Raw genomic sequence first — 27,731 nt, 5'->3', positions numbered from 1 at the left:
TGCTCTTAAGTTGAGCTAAATTAGCCTAGCCTCATGGAACCAGGTCAACCACTCAGATGTTGAAGCTATCTTAGCCTAGCCTGAGCGGAGCACCTGGACGCGGACTTGTGCTGACGGGACGACGTCCACCGCAGAGGATGTGGAGGGCGTCCAGACTCGGACCGGATGCAAATAACTGCACAGGAAGTGATGTCGTGAAGGGAGGCGTACTCACACGTGCACTGGAAAGCATCCTTGTGGTTGAAGGCCTTATTGCACTGGGAGCACTGGGCGCCGGCGGCGCTCTGGGCGGCGAGGGCGGAGCCGACGGCGCTGAAGAGGTGGCCGTTCACCGCCTTCTTGTCCTTCTCCTTGGCCTCCTTCTCCTTCTTGTCCCGCTCCTTCTCCTGCGAGGAGGACAGGGAAGATCAGGCGAGGATCTCCGAATGGCAGCCGGGCGTTCTGCTCGGCGGGGGCGGGAACACGAAGGCGCTCGTTACAAACCCGCCGTCTCATTAAGGGAAGTCATTTAAAGATAGCGAATCTCTGCCGGTCGGTCCTTTGAACCACGGGATTATTAAGTGAGATTAGAGATGGCGAGGTCGCAAACATCCAATAATAGGATGACTCAATCTCACCCGCCGCCGACCGACGTCTCGTCAACTCGTCTGCGCTTGATTTCCAGTGAACTCTAAAGATTCGGGTCATTGCGAAGTAACTTTCAGGTCATTTCTGTCTAATAAAAAAAAGGTCATTTCTTTCAGAGTCATTTGTGCTGTCATTACGGGAGATGAATAAACATGGCGCCGCTGACCCTTGGAGGTTAGCAGCAGGTGTTTACCTCCAAACACCGAGTGGTTGTCTGCTTTAAATCCAGCAGAGTCACTTACAAGCTAATGACAAATGCCCACGAAGCTGCGACCATTGGCCATTGGGACCATTCAGAGAAGTGAGGACTATTTTATAGATCAGCTAGAAATATGGCGGCGGGTCAGTGCATCGCTTACGCATGTCAGCGAGAAGGTCAAGAAGGTGAGAAGAACCCAAGAGGTTGACTGGAGACGATCACCTGTCCGGATGTGGGGATGATTGAATGGTTGTGAAGCGGCAAATGGTCTGGACTTGTATGTTTGTCTGGACAGGATGTGCTGATGGGAGGGTGGATGCCTGAGGCTCTGAACCCCACCTGCAGCTGGAGCTCCACCCTGGACCGGTCGCCGGTCACATGAAGACACAACGACCACGCTCTGACTCACACCTCATATAGAGACATACAAACAGTCACTCTGCCACTCTTGCATCTGGACAATTTGGGATCTCCAATTTTTAAGTGCTCGAGGAACTCTGAGAACCCTGAAGAACCGGGAGAACATGGAGACGCCACACAGAAAGACCCCGTGCTGGAATCCGAACGAGGACCTCCTCGCTGTGGAGATGACAAGCTAACTCCTGCTCCAGCGCCCGCCCACCTCACTGCACATGAGCAAGCGTGATTCATTTCAAATCCTGAACGTGTCCTCACAGCTCCAGCCTTCACAGGTTTCCAGGGAAACACACACACACACACACACACACACACACACACACACACACGCACACACACGTCAGTTTCCAGGCCTCTGCGGCGTTTCTCCAGGTTTCCTGTCGGCGTGGGAACCCCGGAGACGGCGGTATGACATCACGCCCGTCTTTCAGCGAGAGCCCTGGCAACTCCTGGAGACCGTCTGTCTGGGAAGCTCTGCTTCTGCTGGTCTTCCATCACTCAGCATCCACCCAGACCAGGAGGGGGAGGGTTCTCCTGCTTTGGAACCGGGCCGCCGAAGGTCCGATGCCCTGGAGGCCCGGGACGCACCGGCGGCGGGTTGGTGTTTTTCTCTAAATGGCGAATTACGACAGAGGGCTTGTTGCAGGAAGTGACCACAACTGCTGAGGAAACGCCACGACTGTGAGAAATGAGACGCCTGGGCCGGACGAGCAGAGATCATCTCAAAGATAACGAAGCTATCTTCACCGCAGAAGATGTTGAGACATATATATATATGTGTGTGTGTCTGTGTGTGGGAAAATAACACAAACAACTTCACTCGTGCCAAGCAAACAAAGCAGCCTCACAACTTCCCTGGCAACGGTTACCGGGGCGGTAGCGGCGCCGTCCTACCTCCAGCCAACATCTCCCTTTGAGCGAGAAGCCGTGGCTCCCCGTCAGCCTCCTGTACAACGCTGCCAGCGCGGCGGCGGCGGCGGCGGCGGCGGCGGCGGCGAGCGTCCCGAGCGTCCACTGCACACCGAGCAGCCAAAAGGGGGAAGTGAGCGGCGGGAGGCGCCGCTTCTGCAATGACCCCCCGGGTCTGAGGCGGCGCCCTGACGACACCCGCAACACACACTGCATCCACTTCTGCAGGAAGCCAAGCGGGCCGGTGGCCTCTTACAAAAGAGCCAACCAATCAGCAACCACCACTCTGTGGTCTCACTAGTATAGATTCTATATGTATCATACATGTGTGTGTGTGTGTGTGTGAGGTTCAGGTAGAGATTTTTTTCTTGAACCTCCACCAATCCTTTCTTCCTTGTGAAGAAGCTCAGCCAGCTCTCACACGATGTGAGGAAGCGTGATGGATTTCCCACGTGGTCTAGTGGACCCTGAGGTGGCGGCGAGTTGTTGTTGGCCCGCCGAGCCCCCGGCTGGAGGCGGCGGGCTCTGGTTGGACGGCGAACCTCGAGGACGCCGCCGTTTGTCACCGCAGCAGAACTCGCTGCCTCTTTAAAAGCCGAGCGGCGCCGGAGGTGGGGGTTTAAGAAAAAACAACCACAGGCCGACTCTGACTTCCTGTCTGACTTCCCCTTCTGGTCCCTGCGAGCCGTCCGAACCCGCCGACCTGCTGCAAACACCGCCTGCAGTTCCACCAGTGAACACTAGGGGGCCGCGGGGCGAGTTCTACTTTCACAATGACTGAAGGAAGAGGATCTCGCAACCTTAAAGATGGTTTACTGAACTCGTGTCTGCTGAAGAGGCTGGTGAATTCTCCAGCAGATTATAGAGGAACGGACTTTTCTCCATGGTTTTCCAAATCCCTTTCATATCGGTTTACTCTAGCGATTAGGACTTCTTTGGACCTTCTTGTGAGGATTAAAGACCAACTTGGGGTCATTTCGTCCACAGCTGCTCTGTGACTTCCAGAACCCACTGTCTGATCTGTAACATCTTGTCAACATGTAGATGTTCAAAGCCATACAATGGACTGGACTACACCAACAGGAAGGGCCCATGCATACTCCATGGTAGACTAAGGTCTTTCGGGGTTCAGAGGGTCCTCCTCGAGACCTTCTACCACACTGTGGTGGAACGAGACATCTTTCTTAGAGTGGTCTACTGCCCACCGATAAAGAAAGACAGGTCTTTCCTGGGATGCTTCTAATGGAGGTGGTGGAAGCGGATGAGAATGGTGACTCCTCTGCTGGTCCACCTCGCCGACCTCCTGCAGGACACAACGTATGCACCGGGGAGCTCCTCCTCCGACAAACTGAAAGATCTGCGATGTCTGAAGGAGCGGTATCGCAGGAGGAGGTTCCCCGCTTCTGTCAAGGCTCATCCGTGTTCCTTTGTGATGTTCTCAAAGACCTCGCAGATGCAGAGCTGACTGCAGCAGACATAGCAGTACCACAAGGAGTTGTATGCTCAAGTGTGACCAGCAAAAGGAGCAAAGAAGAAAACATGGTAACCAGGGAGGTGAATTCTCCTCCACACACCAGCGCTGTCTGCTGCATCAGCTCCTCCTTAGAACATCATCACAAACTCCTCGAGTGGACGTACTGCGTTACGTACGTCGCCCAAGCAGAAACGAGCCTCCAGACTGGACCGGGCCACCTCCAGTATGCAAGATACCTTCTGAGCAACCGCCGTCAGTACAAAGTCCCTTTGCAGGAGGAACCTCTCACCCTGGTCTTCTTGTACATCTTGTTCTTGAGGTAGCTGAAGGTCCGGCTGACCTTAGTGGCGCCCTTAGCCTCGGTGTCGCTGCGCAGCGGGCCGGGCTCCTCCTCGGAGATGCTGAAACACAGGCAGCGTTAGCCCCGCCGCCGCCTGGCGTCTGCACGGCCGCCATGTTCGGACGGAGACTGACCTGTAGGCCAGAGACCCCGAGGCGCTGGAGAAGGACCTCATACCTGAGGAGAAGCACACAGGGACGGGTTTAATACCAACATCTGGCTACTCAGACCCACCACTGCTGCCTCAACATCTTCAGGATCCACTTTATTCAAGGTTATGTCCGGGGGACCTTCAGGGCATTTCCTGGTGATTCAAGGTCGTCTCCTAAATAACATTTTTGTGTTATTTAAGGTCATTTTAAGGTCAATTACTGGTGATTTTAAGGTCATTTTCTAGGGAAATTTTGGGTGATTTCAACATCATTTCTTTGTGATTTTTCAGGAAATTTCCAGGTGATAAAAAGTCATTCAACAGTGATTTTAAAGTCATTTATTGCTAGTATTAGGGAAGATTAAAGGTGATATTTAAAGGATTTTAAGGTGATTGATTGGTGAATTTCTTAGTGATATGTAGCTCATTTCTTGTTGATTCTAAGGCCTGTTTGTTTCAGGATCATTTCGTTTTAGAAAAGGACTTTCAGGCCTTTTTAAGCTCCATCTTCTCCTCGCCTCAGTTCTACAGACCATCTGATTGGCCGTCAGAGCCAGGAGATAAATAAGTGAAAAGGCAGATTTCTATGCAGGGATTTCTATGCAACACACACACACACACACACACACACACACACACACACACACACACACACACACAAAAAGCTTTGATTATCTCACAGCATCACATCGTCCAATCATGACTCAGGGAAGATCTACACGGGTATGGCTGCTCCTCCTCACCACGATTGTTCTTCTCATCTACTCGGCCCCACCTCTTGTGGGGGGGATCTAGGTTCTAGCAAGTTCTCCGCCTCATACTCACTGGTGTTATCCTCGTCATCGCTAGACGAGGAGTTCCCGTACACGAGCTGGGACTTAGACTTAGTGAGGATGGGGGAGAGGCTGAAAGAGAAGGAGATCCGCCGCTTACGCCGCAGACGTCCCACCACTGGGAGGCAGCGTGGGGAGAAGATCAGCGGCACCGGGTTAGAGACGGCCCTCGGCTGGAGCTCCAGGGGCTCCAGGAGGACCACGAGGGAGAAGATAGCGCGACGATGAGCCGGGAACTCACCGTCCATGTCCCGGTGGCTGATGGCGAGCATGGAGACGGACTTGGTGAGGGTCATCTGGGGACAGCTGTTCTTCAGGGGACGGTACCGATGGCATTTCTGCAGCGGGAGACAGGAGGACCGGTCAGAAGGTCTCACGGGAGGCGGGACCTCCGAACGCATCAGTTCTGCTCGAGTTGGGCTCCGGGAGAACCTTCTAGTCCCGCGTTCCCACAGGGAGTGAGGGAGAACATGCACCTTCAGCTTCACGCTCAGAAACAAACCGCCGGAGAAGACGATGCGGACACCGTGGAGATGTTCCTCACGGTGGGGATAACAGCCGTGGACCGTCAGATGGTTGACTGTCAGACGGTTAGTTAGCCGTTAGCTAACTCCACACTTATTCTGGCCAGAATGCAGAGGTTCCTCTGCACGTCCTGGAGACCCTTCTGAGGCTCAGCGGGCCTCGGAGAGCTCGGACCTCTTTCTCGCTGCTTCTGTCCATTTTGTCCGAGAGGACATCTGACTGGTAACCCTAACCCTAAGTATCTGCAAATGGGCGTGGCCAATGAGCTCCAACAATCACCTAGAAGGTCCTATGGCACCATAACGAGACCCAGACTTAGAGTAGGAGGTGGTTCGAGGAGGTGAAGGTCCCTGGTTCCTCCGCTGTGTGAACGCACCAAGAAGCGTTACTGAGAACGTTCTAAGTGTGTGTGTGTGTGTGCATATGTGTAGGTATGTGTGTGAATGCATATGTATATGTGCATATGTATGTATATGTGTGTGTATGTAACGATATATAAATATGTGTGTGTGTGTGTGTATTTGTGTGCGTATGTGTGTGTATGCATATGTATGTATGTATGTGTATGTATATGTATGTGTCTATGTATGCATCCGTGAGTGTATGCGTGAGTATGTATGCATGTATGTATATGTGCATATGTATGCATGTATATATAACAATATATAAATATGTGAGCATGTGTATATGTGTGTGTGTGTGTGTGTTTGTGTGCGTATGTGTGTGGATGCCTATGTATATGTGTTTCTATGTAGGTATGTGCGTATGTATGTCTGTATGTATATATGTGTATATATACTGCTCAAAAAAATCAAGGGAACACTTGAACAACACAATGTAACTCCAAGTCAATCCCACTTGTGTGAAATCATAGTGTCCACTCAGGAAGCAACACACATTCATTTGGACTTGTTTTAAGGACATTACATCAAAGTTGGATCAGCCTGGAGTTTGTTTTTACACTTTAATCTTGAGTGTGATTCCTAATCCAGACCTCCATGGGTTGATACAATTGATTTCCATGGATCATTTTGGTGTGATTTTGTTGTCAGCACATTCAACTGTGTAAAGAGCAAAGTATTTCATAAGAATATTTCATTCATTTAGATCTAGGATGTGTTTTTTAAGTGTTCCCTTTATTTTTTTGAGCAGTGTATATATATGTGTCTATGTATGCATGTGTGTGTATCTGTGAGTGTAAGTATGTATGCATGTATGTATATGTGCATATGTATGTCTGTGTGTATATATAACGATATATAGATATTGGTGTGTGTGTGTGTGTGTGTGTGTGTGTGCAGACCTGGTCTTCCAGCCTGCCGTGCTCCTCCATGTGTTCCTGCTCCTCTGTCAGCGACACCAGTGATCCTCCTCCGTCGTCCCCTCCATGCCTGAGGGCCCCGCGGGGCCCCAGGGCTCCGGGGCCGCCGGTCCCCAGCACACGCAGCTCGTCCTGGGCGCCGCTGAGCCCCTCCAGGCTGTAGCTGCTCACACACACACACACAAACACACACACACCGCCGGATTTACACACCAGGTAACATCAATCTGTGGGAGGCCGGAGAGGTGGAGGAGGAGAAACGATGCAACGGTTACAGAGGAAAACCACAGGCAGTGTTTCAGGACGAGTCGTCCTCCTCGTGTTACACTCTCAGGTCCGCAGCGCTCCTACGCTAGCCGGCCAATCACAACCCTACACACCCACAACACAATTACAACGCCGCCGCCGCCACCGGGGGACGGCGCTCACCCTGGACCCCCCAGACCACCCTAAACCCAACACACACACACACTGATTCAGCATATCAGCCAGATATTCAGGCTTCCTGACACAATTAGCATGCGCACACACACACACACACACACACACACACACACACACACAGCAATGATAACCGCAAATTAGGAAAATTTAAGCAAATTTAAAAAGCTCAAGATAGGGAAATAGATCACACACACACACACACTCACATACACACACTTGCGGCGGTAATGATGAGTAGGAATTAGCAGAATTCAAATACGCACAGTTCAAAGTAAGGAAAAAGATCACACGCACACGTACACACACACGTACACACACACACACACACACACACACACACGAGACTCTCTGAAGGTCTTCCTATGGGGCGTATCTACTGGACACTGGACTGAGGTCAGACCAAGGGTCCCCTAGGACTGCTGGCCTAGAAGGACCTTCACACCAGATCTCCATCAGAAGCTCATTGGTGAGGCTCCCTCAGGTTCCCTCAGGTTCCATCAAGTTCCCCCCAGTTTTTTCAACAGCTTGATCCAACCCAGAGGTTTGGGTTTGAGGGTATCTTCAAGGTTCTCTGCAAGTTCCTGCCAGTCCAGGTGTGTTTCTGAGGGGAACCTCCCCAACGCCCACCTTCTTATCACCACGGGGGGGGGGGGCTTCACCAAACAGGGAAAACACACACACAGACTGGAGCTAGGAGTCTTAGCTAGTCCACCTCCATGACACCTGAGCCCGAGGGGGCGGAGCCTAACAGTACCTCCTCCTCTGGAAGGTCAGCTTCCCCTGGCCGGGACTACGGACGCCGCTGAGGGAGGTAGAAGGGCAAAGGTAGATGAGGCAACACGCCGAGACCTTCTCCCCGCCCGACCGGTGGAAGCTTCTGGAGGTCTGGACTGACCCGTGGCCGTGTGCACTCACCTCCTCTGGTTCATGGCGGCGTCGCCTCCGCCGTTCTTCCCCGGCCCCCAGCTGTGGCGCCGCAGCGGCGACAGCGAGCGGATGCTGTTGCGGAGGATGCAGGAGCGCCGGGGAACCTCGCTCACTCGGTCTTTGGCTTCTTCTTCGGCGTCTCCGGCCCCGCCGCCGCCGACGGCGGGGGAGGGAGCGGCGGCGGCGGCGGCGGCCCCCTGCGGGCTCCAGCGGCGGCCCTCGGGGCTGGAGCTGGACGGGCCGGCGCTGGCGGTGTCGTCGGTGGACGAGCAGGAGACGGAGACCTCGCTGGTGCTGTCGCTTCCCGTCGCCGGCTCGCCGCTCTGAGGAGGACACGTTCAGCCGTCAGCGGGACCACACTGGAGATACCTTCTGCCGACGCTCTTCCTGCACAACCTGGACACCTCAGGGGGACGGGCGCGGTGGGACCTCAGCCGGACACCTGTCAATCACACCTGGAGACATCTAACCAGCTTCTTGCACCTTGCAAAACTCTGCTGTAAGACATTTTGGACTGGAAGGACATATTTGTGGGGAGTGTGCTAGCAGCCTTTGCACGAGGAGTCCACCTCCTGTGAAGCTATCTGGGGGGCTTCTCTTCACTGGCTGGACCAGCTGTAGGTGCCTTTCGGTCCAGGCCGTGACAGAAGCTGTCAAAAGACGACATCCTCCTTGACCTCCTGAGCCTCTCCAACCGAGTCCAGCAGAGGGCTCACGGATGGACGTCTGGAGAATGGAGAAGCCAGTAGGAGAACGTCTCCAGATGGACTCCTCAGTGATGACACACACCACAGAGAACTTCTCTGAATCACACTTTTACCAAGCAGCTAATGAGCTACCATTGACGTCTTTAGCATTAGCGCTTCTTCTGCAACGACCGTGGTCCTGGCCTCCATGAGGCTCCAACATGAGGCTCCTCCATGAAGCTTCACCATGAAGCTCCATCATGAAGCTCCTCCATGAGGCTCCTCCATGAAGCTCCTCCATGAAGCTTCACCATGAAGCTGCATCATGAGGCTCCTCCATGAAGCTCCTCCAGGCGCCCCAGACTGTGGGAGAAGCCGTCTACAAACATCTCCTGTGGGTTTTATATTTATATTACACTCCATTTTCTCCTATTTCATGTGTTTCACATTAATAATGGGGTTTTATGTGAGCGCCTGGCAGCGAGCCGGTGTTTTATGCGCTGAGAAATACAGGAAAATGAAGATAATTATAGATAATTATAGTTATTAATTAGCACTGGAGTGAACCATTCTGAGTGGGGGGGGGGGGGGTTAGTTTGGCATCATAATAATAATCCGTAAAAAAATTGGTTCAAGTGAAGAAATTTGAGTCCAGTTGCGACGACCAAGGAGTTCATTACACTCAGAGCTGTGGGGGGGGGGGGGGGGGGGGGGGGGGGGGGGGGGGGTCACCGTGGCAACAAGGTGGCTGAGTCATCCTCGGACACACACGCACACACACACACACACACACACACAGCCATGCTTTCCCACCAGGTTGGATTTACCGGTAATGGTGGTAGCTTCCGTGTGTGTGTGTGTGTGTGTGTGTGTGTGTTAATTTGTAGGTGTGAGGTCTAACTGGCCCCATTGTGCCTCCAGCTGCACGCTGAGCGTCCGACACAGAGCTGCTTGTGTTCCTCTGCTGCTTCACGCCTCAGGCCTGCACTTCCTGTGGGATCCAGCAGCACCTCTGAAGCCTCTGAAGCCTCTGAAGCCTCTCAGATGAAGCCACGTTCAAAGTGGAGGAACCGAGCTTTACGCTTTTCTCTCGCTTGTAGTTTTTCCAAAATTCTGGTTGGATTGTTATTTTGTGGCTCTCCATCTGGTCTGGAGGTCCGGCTCTACGTGTCACGGAAGCGTCCGGAACCGCAACACAAAGTGTGTTATGTCTCCAGGTGACCCCGCAGCTCATTTGTGGTTTCTCCCGTTCTTGCAGGAACAGGGTTTGTCCACCCGTTCTTCTCACCACACTCAGTCCACCTCCGCCGACCTCACCGGCGTCTCCGCTCTACCTCCGGTCCGACAGCGGTTCGGCACCGGACCCAGGAAGTTCTCCATCCGGAAGGTTCCAGAAGGTCACCGGCGGCTGCAGAGGTGACCGGTGACCTCCGGATCAGCAGAACCTCAGGAATGGAGTGGACCTCCTGCTACATCGCCATGACAACACAGGCTGAGCGAGTGAATATTTACCCCGAAATTATCATTTTGTTTGAGAGTTAAATCGGTAAACAAATAAAAACGACCTTCCTCTCGAATTATTTTACGATACTTTGCACCACTTGTGTGTTTGCAGGCTTTTTTGGGGGCGTCCATACAGGTGTGGGTGATTTGATTGACAGGTGGGCGGCGCCGGTTAAGCTCCGCCCCCTCGCCCTCAGGGGCGTGGACGATAAGCGAACGTTTGCGTTCCAGACCTTTACGAAGACGGCTTCGTATCCCGGCTCGGCGCCGAGGAGGGTGTCGCCGTCGCTGCTGCCGCCGCCGCTCGACCTCCTGGGCGGGGACGGAGACGAGCCTGCGAAAACAAAGACGGAGGCGTCACGTGACCCGCCAATCATCCTCTGGGTCGCCAAGGAAACACAAAGCGGCGCCCGGCGGCATTCATGCATTCACACGTTCGCGCTTCCTCGGAGAACTCAGGCCGGAACCCGAGCAGGTGTGAAACGGGCCGGGTCGATCAACAGCGGACCGAACCCCTCGGTGTCGCCACGGCGACGGGAACCAACGGCGGTTTGCGTATTAGCAGATCCGAGAGCCGTCACAACACCGTTCAAAGCCGCTTCTTCTGTTCAACCCTCTGAGATCCGGTATCTGATCCCAGTATTGATCCGCGGCTGGTTCTGTTTTCTGACCGACGTGCAGGAGGTCCACTGGAGGTGGATCCCCAGGCCTGGACCACGGATGAGATGTTCCTCTAGAACGCGACCCCTGAAGCTGCTCCACCAGTGCAGCTAAAGCAGCTTCTGCTTCCTTTATCTGCAGCTATTTCTGCTTCTACCCCCACAGTTTCTGCCGGGCTCCTGACCTCCACCGCCCCCAAACTCCACCTCCTCCACCCAAACAGATCCAGAACACCCCGTCCAAATGTTCTCCGGTAAAACAACAGATCTTATGTAACGGCGCTGTGAGATCTGGGTTTTTTTTTTGGACATTTATGGACAAACACAGATAAGAATCCCAGGCCAGAAAGAGGAACATGGCGGCGGCGTAGAAACTTGGCGGGCAGGTTGTCCTTCGGCTCGCCGCCAGCCTGGTGAGGTCATCAGCCCGCTCTGATTTTTCACATCGTTCCCGGTGTCTATTTTCAGGGCTTCCAAAAAGCGGAAGTGGCTCTTTATCCCCGAAGAACATTTATAATCCCCCACGGCTGTGTGTGTGTGTGTGTGTGTGTGTGTGTGTGTGTGTGTGTGCGTGCATCCCAGGGGACCTCAACTCTGTGTGAAAATGTCCACAAATGATGAATTGTGTTTCTGGAAAAATGGAAAAAAAGAGTTGTGCTGCACCGGCAGGCCGGAGCTGTTCTTCTGGCTGCTGGTCCTGGTCAGTCAGCTGCTCGGGGGAGGAGGAGGTCCAGGAGAAGATCTACATCACGTTCATGTAAAGATACTGGGATGCACATGTGACTCCGGGACCCTGCCAGGGTAAATCTCCAGTAGAGGCCTTGGACATGGAGAAGATCCTCCAAGGAGGAGCTGCTGATGGACGCGGCTTATGAGTTCCACCAATCCCAGAGCACCTATGAGGTCCTGTGGAACCGTAAGAAGATCCTGCCAGCGAGCAGAAGTATGACATCACTGCAGACAACTTCCTGGAAAGCAGTCCCATGTGTGTTTACCAGGGAAGGCACTGAAGCGCTAACGCTTCCCGTAGACGGCCATTTGTTTTGCTAAGCTAACTAGCGGCGGGGGGGTGGGGGGGGGGGGGTGGAGGATGGAGTCCTTCAGCAAAACATCTTCCCTCCCCTTACGTTCTGACCAGATTCTGACCAGATCTGATCACATGACCTTCACATCAAGAACCCACGGAGGAGATGGAAGGGTGGATCTTTTGGGTTCCACACTTCTGACTGGAGGAGATGAACACAGCAGGACGGCCGACAAGCTGAGAACCCCTGACCTCTGACCCTTGACCCCCAGTGTGGAGCCATCAGATACACTTTGAGAAGAGTTTAACCCCGACTGCAGAGCTTCTGGAAGACCACCTCCATGTTCCTGATGAACGGGAATGAACTCTGACACTGTGTGTGTGTGTGTGTGTGTGTGTGTGTGTGTGTGTGTGTGTGCGTGCCTTTATCTCCACTCTCACACACCTGTCAAACAAAACTAGCAGGGGACTGTGAGTTCTGACAGCTACACTCCTGCCTTTGTTTCAAACAAACACACACACACACACACACGCACGCACACACACACACACACAACAAGTGTAGAGTCCTCTGATGAGTCAGTGGGTGGTTGAGGCAGCATGTGTTGAATGTGAATGAACACACACACACACACCCTGATGTTTAGCAATTCAGTTGTTCACTCACTCAGCCCTGAACCTCTGAGTGTGTGTGTGTGTGTGTGTGTGTGTGTGTGTGTGTGTGTGTGTGTGTGTGTGTGCGCGCGTGTGTGTGTGTGTGAGGGGTTCCAGCTGCAGGGGGACAGAAGAATCAGAGGGGGAACCACTTGATGTCATATAATATTTTACCTTTGTTCAATCTACAACGTTTATCCTGCACTGGAGCCTTACTCTGCTGTGATTGGACGAGAGGGTTCCCCTGGACCAATCACAGGGCCACATACAGAGAGCCACGCATACATTCAAGCTCATTCACATGTCAACATTGTAGGGTCTCCAAAGAACGTGCTGCATGTGTTTGGACCTTGGGAGGAACCCAGAGCACCTGGAGGAACCTCATGCAGACCCAGGGAGAACATGGAGAACATGGAGACCTTCTCGCTTCCAGAAGGAGGTCCTGACTGCTGGGCCAAGAAACTGTCAGAAGTTTGTCACATCAACCAAAAACTGCTTCTTCTAAAAATCAAATGAAAAGGGAAGTTTTGTGAAACTGCTGGAGGAGAAGGACGACTGTGAGGAGGTTTGCTCCTGAACCTTCAGATCACATGCTGCACCTTGCAGACCTCCTGCAAGGGATGCTTTCAACATCACTCTGGTCTGAAAGAGCTCTCAGATACCGAAGGAGGCCTACCGCACTTCCTGTTCCTGTCTCTGCAGGACGGGCACAGTGCAGAAGATACAAAGCCAAGCAACACAGAGTCACACACACACACACACACGCGCTACATCATCTGGAGCTAGTTCCAGCACAAAGTTGCCTCCATGAAGTCTTAGCCAAGCAGGGAGACGACACTGACCCGGGAGGTCCAGGTCAACCCAGGTCCATGTACGGCTCACATTTTGCAAACTTGGATTTCTGGATTAGAATCCAGATCCAGGAGATGAAGATCTCTGGGCCGGTTTGCCGCCTCAATCTGCCCCCGATCAGGGAAGATGGAGGGAAGATGGAGGGAAGATGGAGGGAAGATGGAGGGACGGCTGCCGGAGGTGAAACCGAATGATTTGAACGCCGCCCGTGCTGCCGTCGCCATAGCAACAAAACGGATGAGGAAACTCCGCAGATGTTGCGTCTAAGGCATTATGAACCTATGGACAACATGAAAGCCCCTCCAGGTGGACGTCCTGGAGATGCTATCTTCTCACACCTGCAGCCGTCAGCAGGTCCCCACGACGTCGGGGAGTTTGACTCCGAGCGAACCCCGTTCTCCCCGAGCGGCGAGGACGGTCGGGCTTACCTGAGCGGCGAGGGCTGAGCGGCCGACGGAGAGACGCCTCGGTGTCTCGCTGGATCTGCGGGGAAACAGGAAGAAGACTGAATCAGCCTCAGACGCATGTGATCGTCACCCCCCCGCCAGACGGCGTGATGCAGAGCGCCGAGGAAGACAGGAAGTGCCGCTCGCCGCACAGGATAGCAGGCGGGCGCCGGCGCCCCTGAAGCGGCGGCCGCGGGGCTAGCTAGCGACGGGCCTCCCCAGCAGGAAAAACTGCAGCGGGAGGGGACGGCCTGGGGTTTAAGTGTGTTTTCAAGCCATTGGGCTGCACACACACACACACACACACACACACACACACACACACACACACACACACACACACACACACGGACACGCACAAATCTGCGGTCGGCTAGAAACACACATCGCCAGGACTCGGCTTCCTCTGTGGTCTCAATGTCTACACAACAGCTGAGTGTGTGTGTGCAAGAGAGCTGGTTTTAGCTGCAATAGCACACACACACACACACACACACACACACACACACACACACCCTTGATCTCTGCAGGCGACACAAAAGCTCCCACAGTTTGGCTGAAGTTGTGCTTGTTTGATTGACAGCCCTGAGTGTGACGTTGGAGGGAGGCTGGTTCTGTTGCCATGAACTCCACGGAGGCGGTGGGCGCTGACGGCGCTGACGGCGCTGACGGCGCTGACGGTGAACCCGTCACACACACACACAACCAGGTGGGGGTGGAGTTAGCGGTGGGTTAGGGGGGCGGGGCTTACGGAGCGGGTTTGACTGTTAAACCCGGTTTAAACCCGGTTTAAACCCGGGTTAAACTCCTCCAGACGCTGCATAAACTAGCGTAACCTGAAGGCCACGGCAGATCAGTACCAATCCCAGCTCACGCCCTCGCCAGCACCTGCAGACCAGACTTCTACATTTAAGGACAGCGCCCCCTAGTGGCAGCAAACACAGAGGAACACTGGATCCCAGCATCCATCCATCCATCCATCTTCTGCCACTTCTCCTGCACTCAGGCTTTGGGGAGCTGGATCCTCTCCAGGCTGTGACCGGACCAGAGGAGGCTTCACCTGAGAACGCTCCATCACACATGGAGACACACCACCATTCACACGTCTGGACGACTGCCTTTTAGACTGAGGGAGGAGAACCTGCAGAACCCTGAGGAACCTCACATGGGGAGAACATGGAGACGCCACGTAGCTTCAATGCTTTGCCATGAAAGAGTGGGTTTGTGAGGTTTGCAAAGAAAAGAAAGGAAAACAAAAATAAAAACACTGGTCTGAGTCGCCGTTAATTAAAAATACATTACATTTGTCCTCCTTAAGCTCTGAGTTGTGTATCTGCTGGCTCTCCACACAATGGAGGTCCAAGTACGCACACATGAAAAAGGACTTGCAGGTGTGGAACCTTCTGGACCAGCTGCTTCCACGTGTCAGAGGGTGGACATGAACGTCCTGTCATCCTCCCTCTGTCCATGACACATCAGGAACACGCCAAAGGATTTGTTTACAAACTGCTGTTCCTCAAGAACTCCAAGAAGGGACAGGAGGCTGCTGGAACATCTCCAGGACCTCCTCTTGTTGGGATCATTTTTGTTTCAGGGGCTTTAATTCTGAAAATATGTGGAGCTCCAGTGAAAACAAACCAACCCTGAACATCCAGAGCTGGAGCTCTTCATAAAACAGGAGACAAAACATTCAAACGAGGGAGGAGGTCCAGAGCTGGAGACCAGGAGCAAGAGACCAGTAGCTGGAAACCAGAGGTTGGAGACCAGAAGCTGGAGACCAGAGGTTGGAGACCAGGAGCTGGAGACCGGTTCCTGCCAGCCAATCAGATGTCAGGATGGTCTGGGGTGGGGGGGCGAGCTGGGTTTATAAGCTGCTAACAATCAACTGTCTCAAAGCACGCCATCGACCAGAACCCCAAAACACACTGGGCTCTGTTGTTCAAGCTCGTGTGTGTGTGTGTGTGTGTGTGTGTGTGTGTGTGTCACATTCCTGCAAACACAATGACAGGCAGCTACATACCGACTGGCACCGCTAACAGCGTTGCATGCAAGCGCACAAATTACAAACACTCACAGCGCTCAGTGTTTTTCACTCTGCGAGCCTTGCGTGCAACAGGACGCCGTCCTGCACAGAACACACACACACACACACACACACATTCACACGCATACACACACACACACATTCACACACACACAAACACACGTGTTTTTTTTCTGTCTTTGGCGTTGTGTTCAGATATCAAACAGAGCCCGCTGAGAGAGAGAAAACACGCTGACGAGGAAAGATTAGCTGGTCACAGAGGGTGACAGTGTGTGTGTGCGCGCGCACACACACACACACACACACACACACACACACACACACACACACACAGAGTACTCCTCAGAAAGTGCACGGTTTGCCAATGCCTGTGCACCGACCCGCCGCGGTCACATGGTCCCTGAATTGCGGCCAAAGCCAAGGTCTGGGCGGAGGGGGAGTATTATGGGATGTAAACGGTCGCGGGCTGTTAGACCACCAACAGGAGGAGATCAGCTCTCAGGCCTCCATCACACACTGGATCAGCCACACCAGTGTGTGTGTGTGTGTGTGTGTGAATGAAGCACTATGAGTGCTATTGGTGTTCTCCAGTCAGTGCAGTGGGATGGCGGTGCGTTCACTGACCAGCGTGACAAATGGACTTTGCGGCGCTGTGGAAAGTATGGCCTCTCCATGGACGCTCGCCGTCAGGACGCCGCTCAGATCATCCGACCTCCACTTCCTGACGGTGACCAGAACTTCCCTCTCGCGTTCTTCAGGACCTCTCGCTCGTCACGAGGAGATCGGCGGCGGCGGCGGCGGCTGGGAGGAGCTTCTGCGCTGACGTTCAGACCTTCTAATCCCTGGTGGAGTCTGAGGGAATCTCTGGCTTCCCTCCAGCAGATCTCCAGCGAGTCCCTCTCGGATCTTCTCCCCACCTCCGGTTATTCCCAGCGTGTGTGTTTGTGAGTGTGTTTACAGGCTCGGAAACCCATGTAATTTCACGGCGCAGCCCGGGGCCCCCGGTTCCGCCCACAGCGCTGGACCAGTAATGGCAGGCTTCCACGCAGCGCCGGCGAGGGTTCCTCTGGAGGTCCTGCTCTGGGTGCTCCTCAAATAGCACCACGTTCTGGGGCTATAAAAAGCCCGAGAGATTCCACCGGAGCGCCGCAGTTGCTGTTTTTTATTTTCCCGCCGTCCTGAGCGAGGAACCCATCTTGCTCCACCTTGTCTCCACCTTGTCTCCAGTCTTGTCGGTTTTCTCGCACCTTCTGCTAAAAGGACCCTCGGACCACAACCCGTCAGGAGGTCTGGACATATTCCTCCGAGGTCTGCTTCTGAAACACCATCTGAGGATGAGCTGATGTTCCTGTTTGAGGGAAAAGGCTTCGTGATCTCCAGATGATCTCCAGGTGATCTCCAGATGATCTCCAGATGATCTCCAGGTGATCTCCAGGTGATCTCCAGATGATCTCCAGGTGATCTCCAGATGATCTCCAGGTGATCTCCAGGTGACTGTTGCTGATTTCTTGGTTCCCAGAAATCACATTTAGAGTGACTGTTTGCTGAAGTTTGAGATGACTCTCCCCACAGCCAATCATCTGTCTCCATCTAGACCAACAGGCAATCATCTACCTCCAGCTAACTCCATCTCCCTGTTCTCTTTCCGCCCGTCCATAAACCTCCTCTCGTTTTCCTCCAGACTTTCTCCAACCTCAGCATCCTTCCACCCAGACCTCCACCATCCCTCCTCTAGCCATGTTCAAACTATTTCACTCTGACTTTATCTCCAGAACATCTACCATGTGCTGTCCATCTCCTCCAAACTCAACAATCTATTTTCCCCCCGTCAGAGACGTCCACCTAGATGTTCCTCGGCAGGACGTCCACTCATGATGAAACCTCACGCTCTCCAAAGGACCTCCTGAGGAGGCAAATACTGACAAATGTGGTGACGTTGCTGCCGAGCGTCCAGGAGGTCCTGGAGCTCCAAGTCACCAGGAAACTTCATGCCACATGAAGAATTCACCCTCTCATTCACACATACAGACCAAACATTCACTCATTTCATACAGATATGAAATAAATTCACTCATTCATGTGTTTTACATACAACCGTTCACCCTTTCATTCTCACAAACCCATGTAGAAGAAGTTCACTCATCCGTCCATCCGTCCAGGTCAATCTCATTCATTCACACGTCATGAGGAGACACTGAGCCATCCTTCCATCCTGTATCCCTCAATCATTCATTCATTCACTCATAACGCCAACAGAGACACGGCCATTCACTCGCTCATTCTATGGGAGGAACTCTGAGGAACCCCGAGGAACTCTGAGGAACCCAGCAGAACCCAGAGGAACCCAGCGGAACCCTGAGGAACCCTGAGGAACTCTGAGGAACCCCCCATAAACACGAGAAGGCCTCTAAGCCGGAGGGGAGCCCGCTTGTGGACGAGAAGCTCCTCTAGGACCTTCAGGGTTCAGGTTCTCCAGCAGAATCAAGAGGAAATCAAACGTCTCCATGACACCTCGCAGAAGATCCACGGAAAAAGAACCATCTGGAGGTAAGAACACGACGCCTTGACTTCTACCAATCGGGAGAAACTCGGAAGTCAAACTCCTGAAACATCTGCAGACCAACAAGGAGGAGGAGGAGGAGGAGGAGGAGGAGGAGGAGGAGATGCCGCCCAGATACCTGCTCCCCGTGGACACAAACATCTGAGCAAACAGCCGGTTCTCCTCTGCCACCAGAGGAACGTCAGCAGACGCCCCGAGGAGAGCGAGGAGCCCCGGCGCTCGCTCTCCTCGCCGCCTGGAAGTGTGGGTACCTTGAGGAGGACCACGTCCAGCGCCCTCTCCCCGCGCCCCCGCAGACGGTATCTCCTCCTGTGCCGCTCGTACATGGCTCTCCGGAGAAGGTCCTCCAGGAGACCAGGAGGACGTCTGCAGTCACATCTGGACGGAGGACGTCTCCCGCAAACTCACTCCTCCCCTCGCTCACTCCTCCTCTCCTTCTTCACCACTCAAAACTTTAGTTCTGCCTCTCTCCCTCCCTCCCACACACACACACACACACACACACACACACACACACACACACACACACACACACACACACACACACACACACACACACTTAAGTGTGATGGACACAAGCGGGCCTTTATGACTTTGCCGAGTGCAGTAACTGGATCGGCGGCGCGGCGCCCCCTAGTGGTGGAGGCTGGATGGGCGGCCTCTCCTCTCGGAGGGGGCGGGGCTTAGAGAGAGGAGGGATTGATTGGCCGCTGCGTTTAAGCGTTTAAAAGGCTGCGGCTGACGATTCAGAAAATTAGAATGTGTGTGTTTACGCCATACATTACGGCTGTAAGAGGAGACTAAAGTTTATTTTGTTGTTACTTAAGATATATTCCACTTTCCTGTAGGAAGGGGTTTGATGGATCCGCAGTTTGATGGAAGCCCTCCGTGGTTCTCCAGGTTCTCCGTCTACCGAAGGCGTGTCCAGATCGGGACGAGACCCTTGGACGCAGGAGGCGCAGGAGATGAGGCTGGACACCACCAAGCCATGGAAGATGGTCGGCGTGGATCTGTGATCCTGCACGTTATTGTTGTCGTTTTTGTCATTTTACGACTCCGGGGTGTTTTGGTCGGCAGGAGAGAACATTATAGAAGTTCTGAGTCAGATCTCCAGCGTATCTGGAGGACCTCCTTCTTTGAAGAGAAGCCCCTCCCCTCAGACTTCGGCGGCCACATGCTGACCCTGCTAATTCCCGTCGCTCTCGGCCTTCGGCGGTCGTCTGCATGATATTTGGAAGACCACGTGAAGCTCACGCTGGAGGTGGAGGTGGGCGACCACAGGGTCATGGCGTCACCTGACCTGCGGCGAGTGGACGGTGGCGCCGTCAGCCAGGAACAAATGAGCATCTGGCGGGTTCCAGAGCAGACCATCCGCTGCAGCGGCTGCTGCTCACAACGTCAACTTTCGCACGGAGGTTCTGTCCAGGCCGCCTCCCTCTGAAGCTTCAGTCCTGGACATCTACTGCTCATCTCAAGGCTGCGTGATGCCGACCTTCAGCTCCTTTCAATGTCATGTCCCAGTTGTTTCGAAGAGGAGCTCCTTCAGGTGAGCGCAGGAAGCTTCTGTCTTCTCTGAGGACTATTCCATGCCAGGTTTCAGGTCTTGCGCTGCTGAAGAACGGTGGATGTTGGAGATGAAGCCTTCTGGGCGGCTCAACAGGCTAATGTTTCACCGGGTTCTCGGTTAATATCCTGATGATCACGTCCTCCTGCCCGTTTTCAGGTGATCTCCGGACCTCCGAGTGATTTGATGCAGATCAGGATGAGGTTCCTGCAGAAGTTCAGGCCCTTCATCGCGTAGCTTTGAGGAAAAGGAGTCTCTGTAACATCTCCACTAACCTCTGCTTCTTCTCCTGCTGCTATTCCTGCTGTCTAATTTGGATTTTAATAAGTTCCATTAGAATTTTGGACAGCAGGCTGTTGAATTTTGGAATAAATTCCATCGGCCTTTGAAACAACGCCCCGCCGGCTTCTTCCCCAGTTTATGCAGATGATGAAGGTTGTTTCCTGCCACGTTTATCGGGATCTCATCCAGATCTCCACCGTCGTCTCGTGTTCTTCCGAAGGAATAAATAAACGAGGCTCTGACGAGGCTCCAGGAAGGTGAACAAGGCGTCTTCCTCCTCTGACTTTGTCCGACAGTCCAATCCAAATATGGCCGGACGAACGGCGCCAGTTCCTCCCGGGTGCAAAGGTCACGCCCGGTCACTCAGAGGAGCAGGCGACGCTCAGACGTCTTTTTCCATGGAGTTCTGCGGCGTGAACTTCAGTGGCACCAGGGGTGTATTAGAATGCAAATGTGACCTTTATGTGCTGAAAGCTGAACAATAGAAGTGTGTAATTCATTTTTCTTTTCCGGATATACCGTTAATAACGTCAATAAAAGGTATTGACCGGCAGGCGCTTTGATAAACGGGCCGATTAGGAGGCGCTTCACGGGGTCACGCCCCGCATTTTCATCTGATTCCAGGAGGGAGTCGGGGTCAGAGGTCAGCAGGCAAACCAGAGGGCGGGAGATGAAGGTGTGGAGAAACATTTTCACTCTAAATTCAATCATATCAGAGATCCGGAAAATAACCTCTATATACTGGAATTAGGAGACTGAAAAAGTGTGATGGCAGTAAATGAATTGACTAAATACTAGATATTTACTATAATTTGCAAAATCATATAGTTAATTAAAAGTAAGTTTTATACCTATTTCATCATTAGATGTTACAGTGGAAAAAATAAATAAAGATAATGATAAACTTGATTATTTACATTTGTGCTTATCCACTGCAGAAACTTGAGATGAAACTATCGAGGCAGAACTTTCAGGAAGCTCTCTTCTTCTTCATGCCGGTGCTTCCCTCCCCGCCGCCGGCGTGGCGCCCTCTGCTGGCGACCCCCGCGCCCTGCAGGCTGGGAGCGCAAACATCTGGCGCTCAGAAGAAACCGCCGGCCCCAAACCGCGAGCCGGGAATACGCCGAGCCGCCGCTGAGGAATCCGTCAGTCAGCAGGATTTCAGCTCAGGAGCGCGAACACCCCGGCGGGGAGATCCCGCCTGGCCTCGGGCGGGGGAGGAGCCGCGGCGTCGCCGCCACCGCCGCATACTTGCTTAACTACAGCGAGGGAGCGGACGTCCGGCCGGCGTCATGACGGGTCACTGGTTCAAACCCAGAGCTCCTCCAGACGGCCAAAGACGCATGAGGGGTTCAACCTCTGACACAGGGGGCGCCGTTTACGGGAAGCACTTTACCAAATGGCGAGCGTATCCGAGGAGCACTTAGTAACAAGAGTAAGACCGCCGCCGTGACCTTGACACGACCCCGACACCTGAGACGCTCCACTCGCAGGAAGACGTCAGAAATGACTTCTAATTGAGGAAGGGATGATCTTCAGGTGGAGGACCTGCAGGGAGGTGTGACAGCACCGGGCGTTGCCATGGCGAAGACACACTCCGTCAATGTTTGCCAGGTTGTGAAATTGCCCAGATGGTGTGTGTGTGTGTGTGTGTGTGTGCCCGGCCCTGGGTGTGGACTCCACTTTGGTGCAGAAGGTGGAGGGTGTGTTATGGAGCCGTGAATCACAGCGGACTCACCGTGGTCGAATCCGTGGAGACGCCTCCTTCCTGGTCTGCAGCGACGGGCGCGGTGACCTCCAACTCTGGACGGACACACACAACACGACAGTCTGAGCTAGAGCAGCAGGAAGCAAGCGTGTGTGTGTGTGTGTGTGTGTGTGTGTGTGTGTCATCTCCAAACCCTGCACACACTCAACATTCTCAGTTCATACCAGCATGCAGGAGAAGCTCCTCCTCACAAGAGAACATATTTTGCTCCTCAGCTTTTCGAGGAAACATCAAGGTGACCTGGGATCCAAGGCAGGACTTCTGATCGCAGAAGGTGTCTGCGGAGAAGGTGGGAGAACCTCCACATCGCCCAGACCGAACAACCACTGGACAACAATGGAGCCTCCGGACTCTGAGGTCCACCTACACTTGGAGGACAAGGAACGCTTCTCTGGAGAGCAATGTCCACAGAGGACAGGTGCTTTGAGAGAGGAACCATCTATGTCCAACAGGACCAGAGGAGGACCTACATAGAGCACCGTGCTGACGTCCATCGACACACACAAACACACACATTGCCATATTGAACCCTTTGAACTAGGACCAATGCCATAGCAGGTGTGGACCAGAAGATCAGCGCAGCTTGTGAGAACGGAAGAACCTGAACAGGAAGAACATCTTGAAGGAGAGGAACCTGAAGCTCGGTTGCAACCAAAAGATCTGCAAGTGCAAACAACCAAGCTAGCAAAGACACGAATCGGCTTTCGATCAGCTGAAGAACGGAAACACCTCAGAAGTGACGATGAATAAAACAAGCTTCTTGAAACGCACCAAAAAAAGGACTTCATAACCTGCCAGATCTTCAAAATTGTGCAAAAGGCTCCTTTGAAACAATGAGAGGAGGCCGAGACGGCGACAGGAAGCTAAACCACAGCGGTGGTGACGCTACGGGTGCATGTAGCTTAGCACAGCTAACGCTATCCATCGAGAGCAGCGGAAAGCCAACGGTCTGACCGGATCTGACCCGGACGCTGTGAAAGTGCCGCACAACATCTGACCTTCTGCGGCAGCATGTCCTGAAACCGCTGAATGGACCGCGCCGATCATCCGCCGGTCACCGAGGAGCTCCACCTGATCGCTGGAGCTTTTAAGTTCACCGCGTCCTGCAGCTCGCAGGGGTTTGAAGCGCGTGGGCGGTGCGGCCTGACGTTGGGGTCAAAGGTCACGCCCGGAGGCCTCCTGAAGGGACTTGGATATATATCACCCCGGCTGATCCTGCCTCTCCTGGCTCGGGTGCGAGGGGTGGGCGTGGCCTCGGCGTCAGTCGTCTCCCGGCCTGGACTGCAGCAACCCGGAAAACTCCAGTATTTTTTTTGGATATCTACCCTGGGCTCCAGCGTCTCCACCCTCTGAAACGTGAGGGAGATACAGAGGCCAGGGAGGACAAACCCCAAGAGGCCAGCAGGAAGGCCTGGAGCTCCTCTCCTTATCTGAGCAGCAGAGACGCCGAGCAGAGCGGCCGGAGGAGCTGACGGAGGACCAGGATCCTCAGATCACTTTCTGCAGCAACCTCACCAGAACTTCTGCTCAACACCTCCTCTGACCTGAGCCTGGAGGAGGCTCTCTGTGAAAGGCTGAACGTCACTGTGGGACACGGGAATGGTTGCATCTATAGGAGGTTAATGAGTGAATGCTAAATGTCTGTATGATGAGAGGGTGAATGACTGTACGTCTGGATGTGTCCCTGTGACGGCGTGGTCCAGGATGAGCTCGCCTCTCAGCCAATCACAGCAGGAATAGGCTCCGCCCCCCTGACATCAGCATAGCCAGCTTAAAGCATGAATGAATGAATTTTAAACCCCCTGAACCAGCTTACGAGTCTCCTGGTGTCGCGTCTGCTTCTTGAGGACACGTGTTCTGACTCAGGATGAGCTTCTGCTGGTAGAAGGTTCCTGAGGGCATCTGACATTTCGAACGTCTGCGGCGGCCGAGGGCGATGGACGGATGGGAGGTATCCGTCCCGGCGGGCCCCGCCCCCTCCCGAGGCTTTACGTCCCAGTCCCGGGTCTGTAGATCCGAGTCTCCGAGAGGCGACCAGAGGCTGTGGCTCTGAGAGGAGACCCTTTTCACTCGTGCATGAAAATGAAGTTCTGGTTGGTTTCCCTTCTAAACTTTACAGCTAGAAATAAAACTCTCAGATCTCCGAGTCGAACGCTGGAGCGCCGCGGCGACCGTTACCTGACTCCGCCCACCGGAGGAAAGCCATGTTTATGACGGTCTGGATGGAGCCGTGACAGGAAGCGATGACAGCAGCCACGTACCTGCGTTCCTGGATTCTCCTTCATCGCCCGCCGCCGTCTCCACGCCAGACTCCGCCTCCTCCTCTGTCTGGACGCCGGCCGGCGGCCGCACCTCCAGCTCGGGGCCGTCCGGCGCCGCGGCGCCCTGTTCCTCCATATCGTCTTCTCCGGCGTGGGCGGAGTCGTTGCGCTCCTCGGCGGGGACGTTCTCCTCGCTCGGGTGGAACAGGTCCACCGTGGAGCTCCCGACCGATCGGAAACTGCCGTCGTCGTCGTCGTCGCTGGAGAAGTCGTGAGCGGCGGCGGCGGAATCCGGCGAGCTCGGCGTGGCGTGAGGCGAGAGCTCGGCGTCCGGCGGACGAGACTCCTCTCCCGCTCTCTGGCGTCCATCCGGAGGCCAGGGATGGCGACCGGAGGGTGGAAGGGCGTCCGAGCGGCGGCCGTTCTGGGCCGGATCCCCGGGCGCCGGCCGCTCGGCGGCGTAATCCCCGACAGCTGCTTCCTGCTTTTGTTCCAGGCTGTTTGTGTTTGGCGGAGGTTCCCCCTCGTGGAGGCCTTCTATCTGAGGAGCCAGATCGGAGCCGTCCGTCACCGCCGAGGGCGACGGGTCGCCGGTTAACCCTTGGCTCCTGGGAAGCTCCCGGGCTTCTTCCGACCAGGACGAGGCCTGGCCCATGGCCGGAGGAGCCGCGTCCACGCTGGGCGTTATCCAATCCCAATCCTCCTGGCTCCTGGTGGACACGCCGTCCTCTGCGCCCGGCGCCTCGGCTTCCTCGGGGCTCTCCTCGTCGCAAACGGTCAAACCGGAGAGAGGGGTGTGTTGTTGTTCCTCCTCCTCCTCCTCCTCCTCCTCCTGCTGCTGCTGCTGCTGCTGCTGCTGCTCCTCAGAAGGGAACCGGCCGGCGTTTGGATTTGGACACTCCGGCTCCTCGGTGTGGCCGAGGCCATGCTCCCCCTGAGGGCTCGCCGTCCCACCCAGATGAGTTTCTGCGCTCCCTGGGGTTTCTGCGTCTCCGTGGATTCCCGCGGCGCCACAACAACACCGGTCGGTGGCTTGCGGAGGCTCAGACTGCGGCTCGGCGCCGGAGACTCCCTGCAGGACGGACGGGGAGAGGAAAAAAACAAAAAAAAGAAGGAGGGTGAAAGTGTTTTTTGCAAGCTGGCCGTGGACCAGGCAGCGATTGCATAAGGTGCTCCCGCTGGTTACACAAACCGGGCTTGAAGGTCAGAAAGAAAACAAACGAAAGACAAACAATGAGAGAGCGGGCCGGGTTCCTGGGTGAAGTCACCCCGGGCCGGCGGACGGCGAGGCGAAGGCTCACCTCGGCGCGGAGCCGGCGCAGCAGCAGCTGCTCCACGCCGGCCCGGAGCGGCGGGGGGTCGCGGCCGGGGGCCACGCTCAGCGTCAGCGTGTGCGTGGGCAGCCTGGGAAGGTGGCACTCCAGCCGGCCAGAGGAGGGAGGAGGCGGCGGCGGCGGCGGCGCGGCGTCCGGGAACAACTCCGGCCACGGCTCCGTCTCAGCCCTGATGTGAAATAAACACTTAGATCATCGGCGAGGATCTTAATAAGGCGCAGCAGTGCTTGGGAGAGGTGATGTCAGCGGAACCCCCTCCAGACCCTCCACCCTTCTACACTCCATGAGCTCTTCTCGCAAGCAGGCCTGAGAAAATACGTGTTCTGATCCGTCCTGGCCGATTTTAACATCCCGAAACGGAGCGTCTAAATAAGAGCGTGACATAAAAATAAATGAAGTGTGTTGCAAAGCCAGCGTTGGCAAATAATCTCCTGGAGGAATGACAAAGACATGGTCGCTGTGAGGAAAATCTGCACACACTTCAGGAACATCCTGAAGTCGCAGAGAAACACCCTTTTTCGGAATCGATCCGGAAGCTTCTGGAGGAGGAGCGGAACCCTGTGAGTTGGTGAATGCGCCGGGTTTATCCGGCGTCCGATGCGATACCGGTGTTTCCCGTCTCCCCGCCCTGCTGAGCAAACCCGGGAGGCGACTCCTCCCGTCCGATAAGACCGGGAGGTTCTGGCTGCCGCCCTGCACGTGCCCGCTTGCGTAACCTCGGGCCGGGTTTGTGTGAACGCAGCTGAGGAGCTGAGGTCACCGGCTGGGCGGGCGGACGCTGACTTCACCTCTCAGGAGGGAACGCAAGGAAAAGCACATGTGTTTATAAAAAAGATGGGACTTTGAGGCCGGTGTGATGTTTCACTGTGGAGGAGCCCAGCTCACAGGAGCATACCTGTTCACTGCACACACACACACACACACACACACACACACACACACACACACACACACACACACACACACACACACACACACACAGCCAGACTCAGCATATTCACAAAAAAGTGGTGTGTGTGTGTGTGTGTCTGTCTGTGTGTATCACTCTCACACCAACTGTCCCCCCCACACACACACACACACACACACACACACACACACACACACTCTGCCGGACTCTCAGCATATTCACAAAACAGTGCTCTGTGTGTGTGTGTGTGTGTGTGTGTGTGTGTGTGTGTGTGTTTATATCACTCTCACACCAACTGCCCCCCCACACACACACACACACACCGCTCTGCCGGACTCTCAGCATATTCACAAAACAGTGCTGTGTGTGTGTGTGTGTGTGTGTGTGTGTGTGTGTGTGTGTGTGTTTATATCACTCTCACACCAACTGCCCCCCCCCACACACACACCGCTCTGCTGGACTCTCAGCATATTCACAAAACAGTGCTGAGTGTGTGTGTGTGTGTGTGTGTGTGTGTGTGTGTGTGTGTGTGTGTTTATATCACTCTCACACCAACTGCCCCCCCCCCCCCCACACACACACACACCGCTCTGCTGGACTCTCAGCATATTCACAAAACAGTGCTGAGTGTGTGTGTGTGTGTGTGTGTGTGTGTGTGTGTGTGTGTGTGTGTGTGTGTGTGTGTGTGTTTATATCACTCTCACACCAACTGCCCCCCCCCCCCCCACACACACACACACACACCGCTCTGCCGGACTCTCAGCATATTCACAAAATAGTGCTGTGTGTGTGTGTATATCACTCACACTAACTCTCCCACACACACACACACACACACACACACATGAACACCATGTGTTTTGTGCCAGCAAATAGCCTCACCCCATCTCTTTCGCTCTCTCTCAAGTTTTATCCATTTTCTTACAAAAAAGGGTATTTGAGGGAAATGTTGGTAATTGATTGAATACTTTGAGATAACTATCTTCTTCCCATGTTCTCCGTATGTCCCGTTTTATT

The 27,731-nt window shown here is 54.3% G+C and overlaps 1 protein-coding gene and 1 long non-coding RNA gene across 12 annotated transcripts in view; one reads left to right on the top strand and one right to left on the bottom strand.

The window, feature by feature from the left end:
• akap13a (A-kinase anchoring protein 13a) overlaps nucleotides 1-27,731 on the bottom strand; it is an 89,660-nt gene that overhangs the window by 19,761 nt on the left and 42,168 nt on the right. For 6 of the 11 annotated variants that reach the window (XM_086174465.1, XM_086174472.1, XM_086174461.1 and 3 more), the window contains 13 exons: nucleotides 25,772-25,973; nucleotides 24,471-25,542; nucleotides 22,180-22,244; nucleotides 13,974-14,028; nucleotides 10,590-10,690; nucleotides 8,156-8,490; nucleotides 7,995-8,042; nucleotides 6,779-6,959; nucleotides 5,192-5,288; nucleotides 4,943-5,068; nucleotides 4,101-4,143; nucleotides 3,916-4,027; nucleotides 215-386 (listed from right to left, as the gene is read on the bottom strand). In XM_086174465.1, the coding sequence (XP_086030591.1) occupies nucleotides 215-386; nucleotides 3,916-4,027; nucleotides 4,101-4,143; nucleotides 4,943-5,068; nucleotides 5,192-5,288; nucleotides 6,779-6,959; nucleotides 7,995-8,042; nucleotides 8,156-8,490; nucleotides 10,590-10,690; nucleotides 13,974-14,028; nucleotides 22,180-22,244; nucleotides 24,471-25,542; nucleotides 25,772-25,973 (2,609 nt within the window). The remainder of the gene's footprint in view (nucleotides 1-214; nucleotides 387-3,915; nucleotides 4,028-4,100; nucleotides 4,144-4,942; nucleotides 5,069-5,191; nucleotides 5,289-6,778; nucleotides 6,960-7,994; nucleotides 8,043-8,155; nucleotides 8,491-10,589; nucleotides 10,691-13,973; nucleotides 14,029-22,179; nucleotides 22,245-24,470; nucleotides 25,543-25,771; nucleotides 25,974-27,731) is intronic. The other 5 variants (XM_086174468.1, XM_086174469.1, XM_086174470.1 and 2 more) reach the window with 3 other exon arrangements.
• On the top strand, nucleotides 16,980-20,777 carry LOC147218102 (uncharacterized). Its single transcript, XR_015108843.1, has 3 exons — nucleotides 16,980-17,525; nucleotides 19,444-19,593; nucleotides 19,673-20,777. It is a non-coding gene; the product is annotated as an uncharacterized LOC147218102 (long non-coding RNA).

This window comes from Fistularia commersonii, chromosome 27 (assembly GCF_037954325.1).
Source record: "Fistularia commersonii isolate RoL2024-O1a breed Wild chromosome 27, RoL_Fcom_v1.0, whole genome shotgun sequence".
Classification (NCBI taxonomy): domain Eukaryota; kingdom Metazoa; phylum Chordata; class Actinopteri; order Syngnathiformes; family Fistulariidae; genus Fistularia; species Fistularia commersonii.
This window is presented reverse-complemented; position numbering and strand designations above follow the sequence as displayed.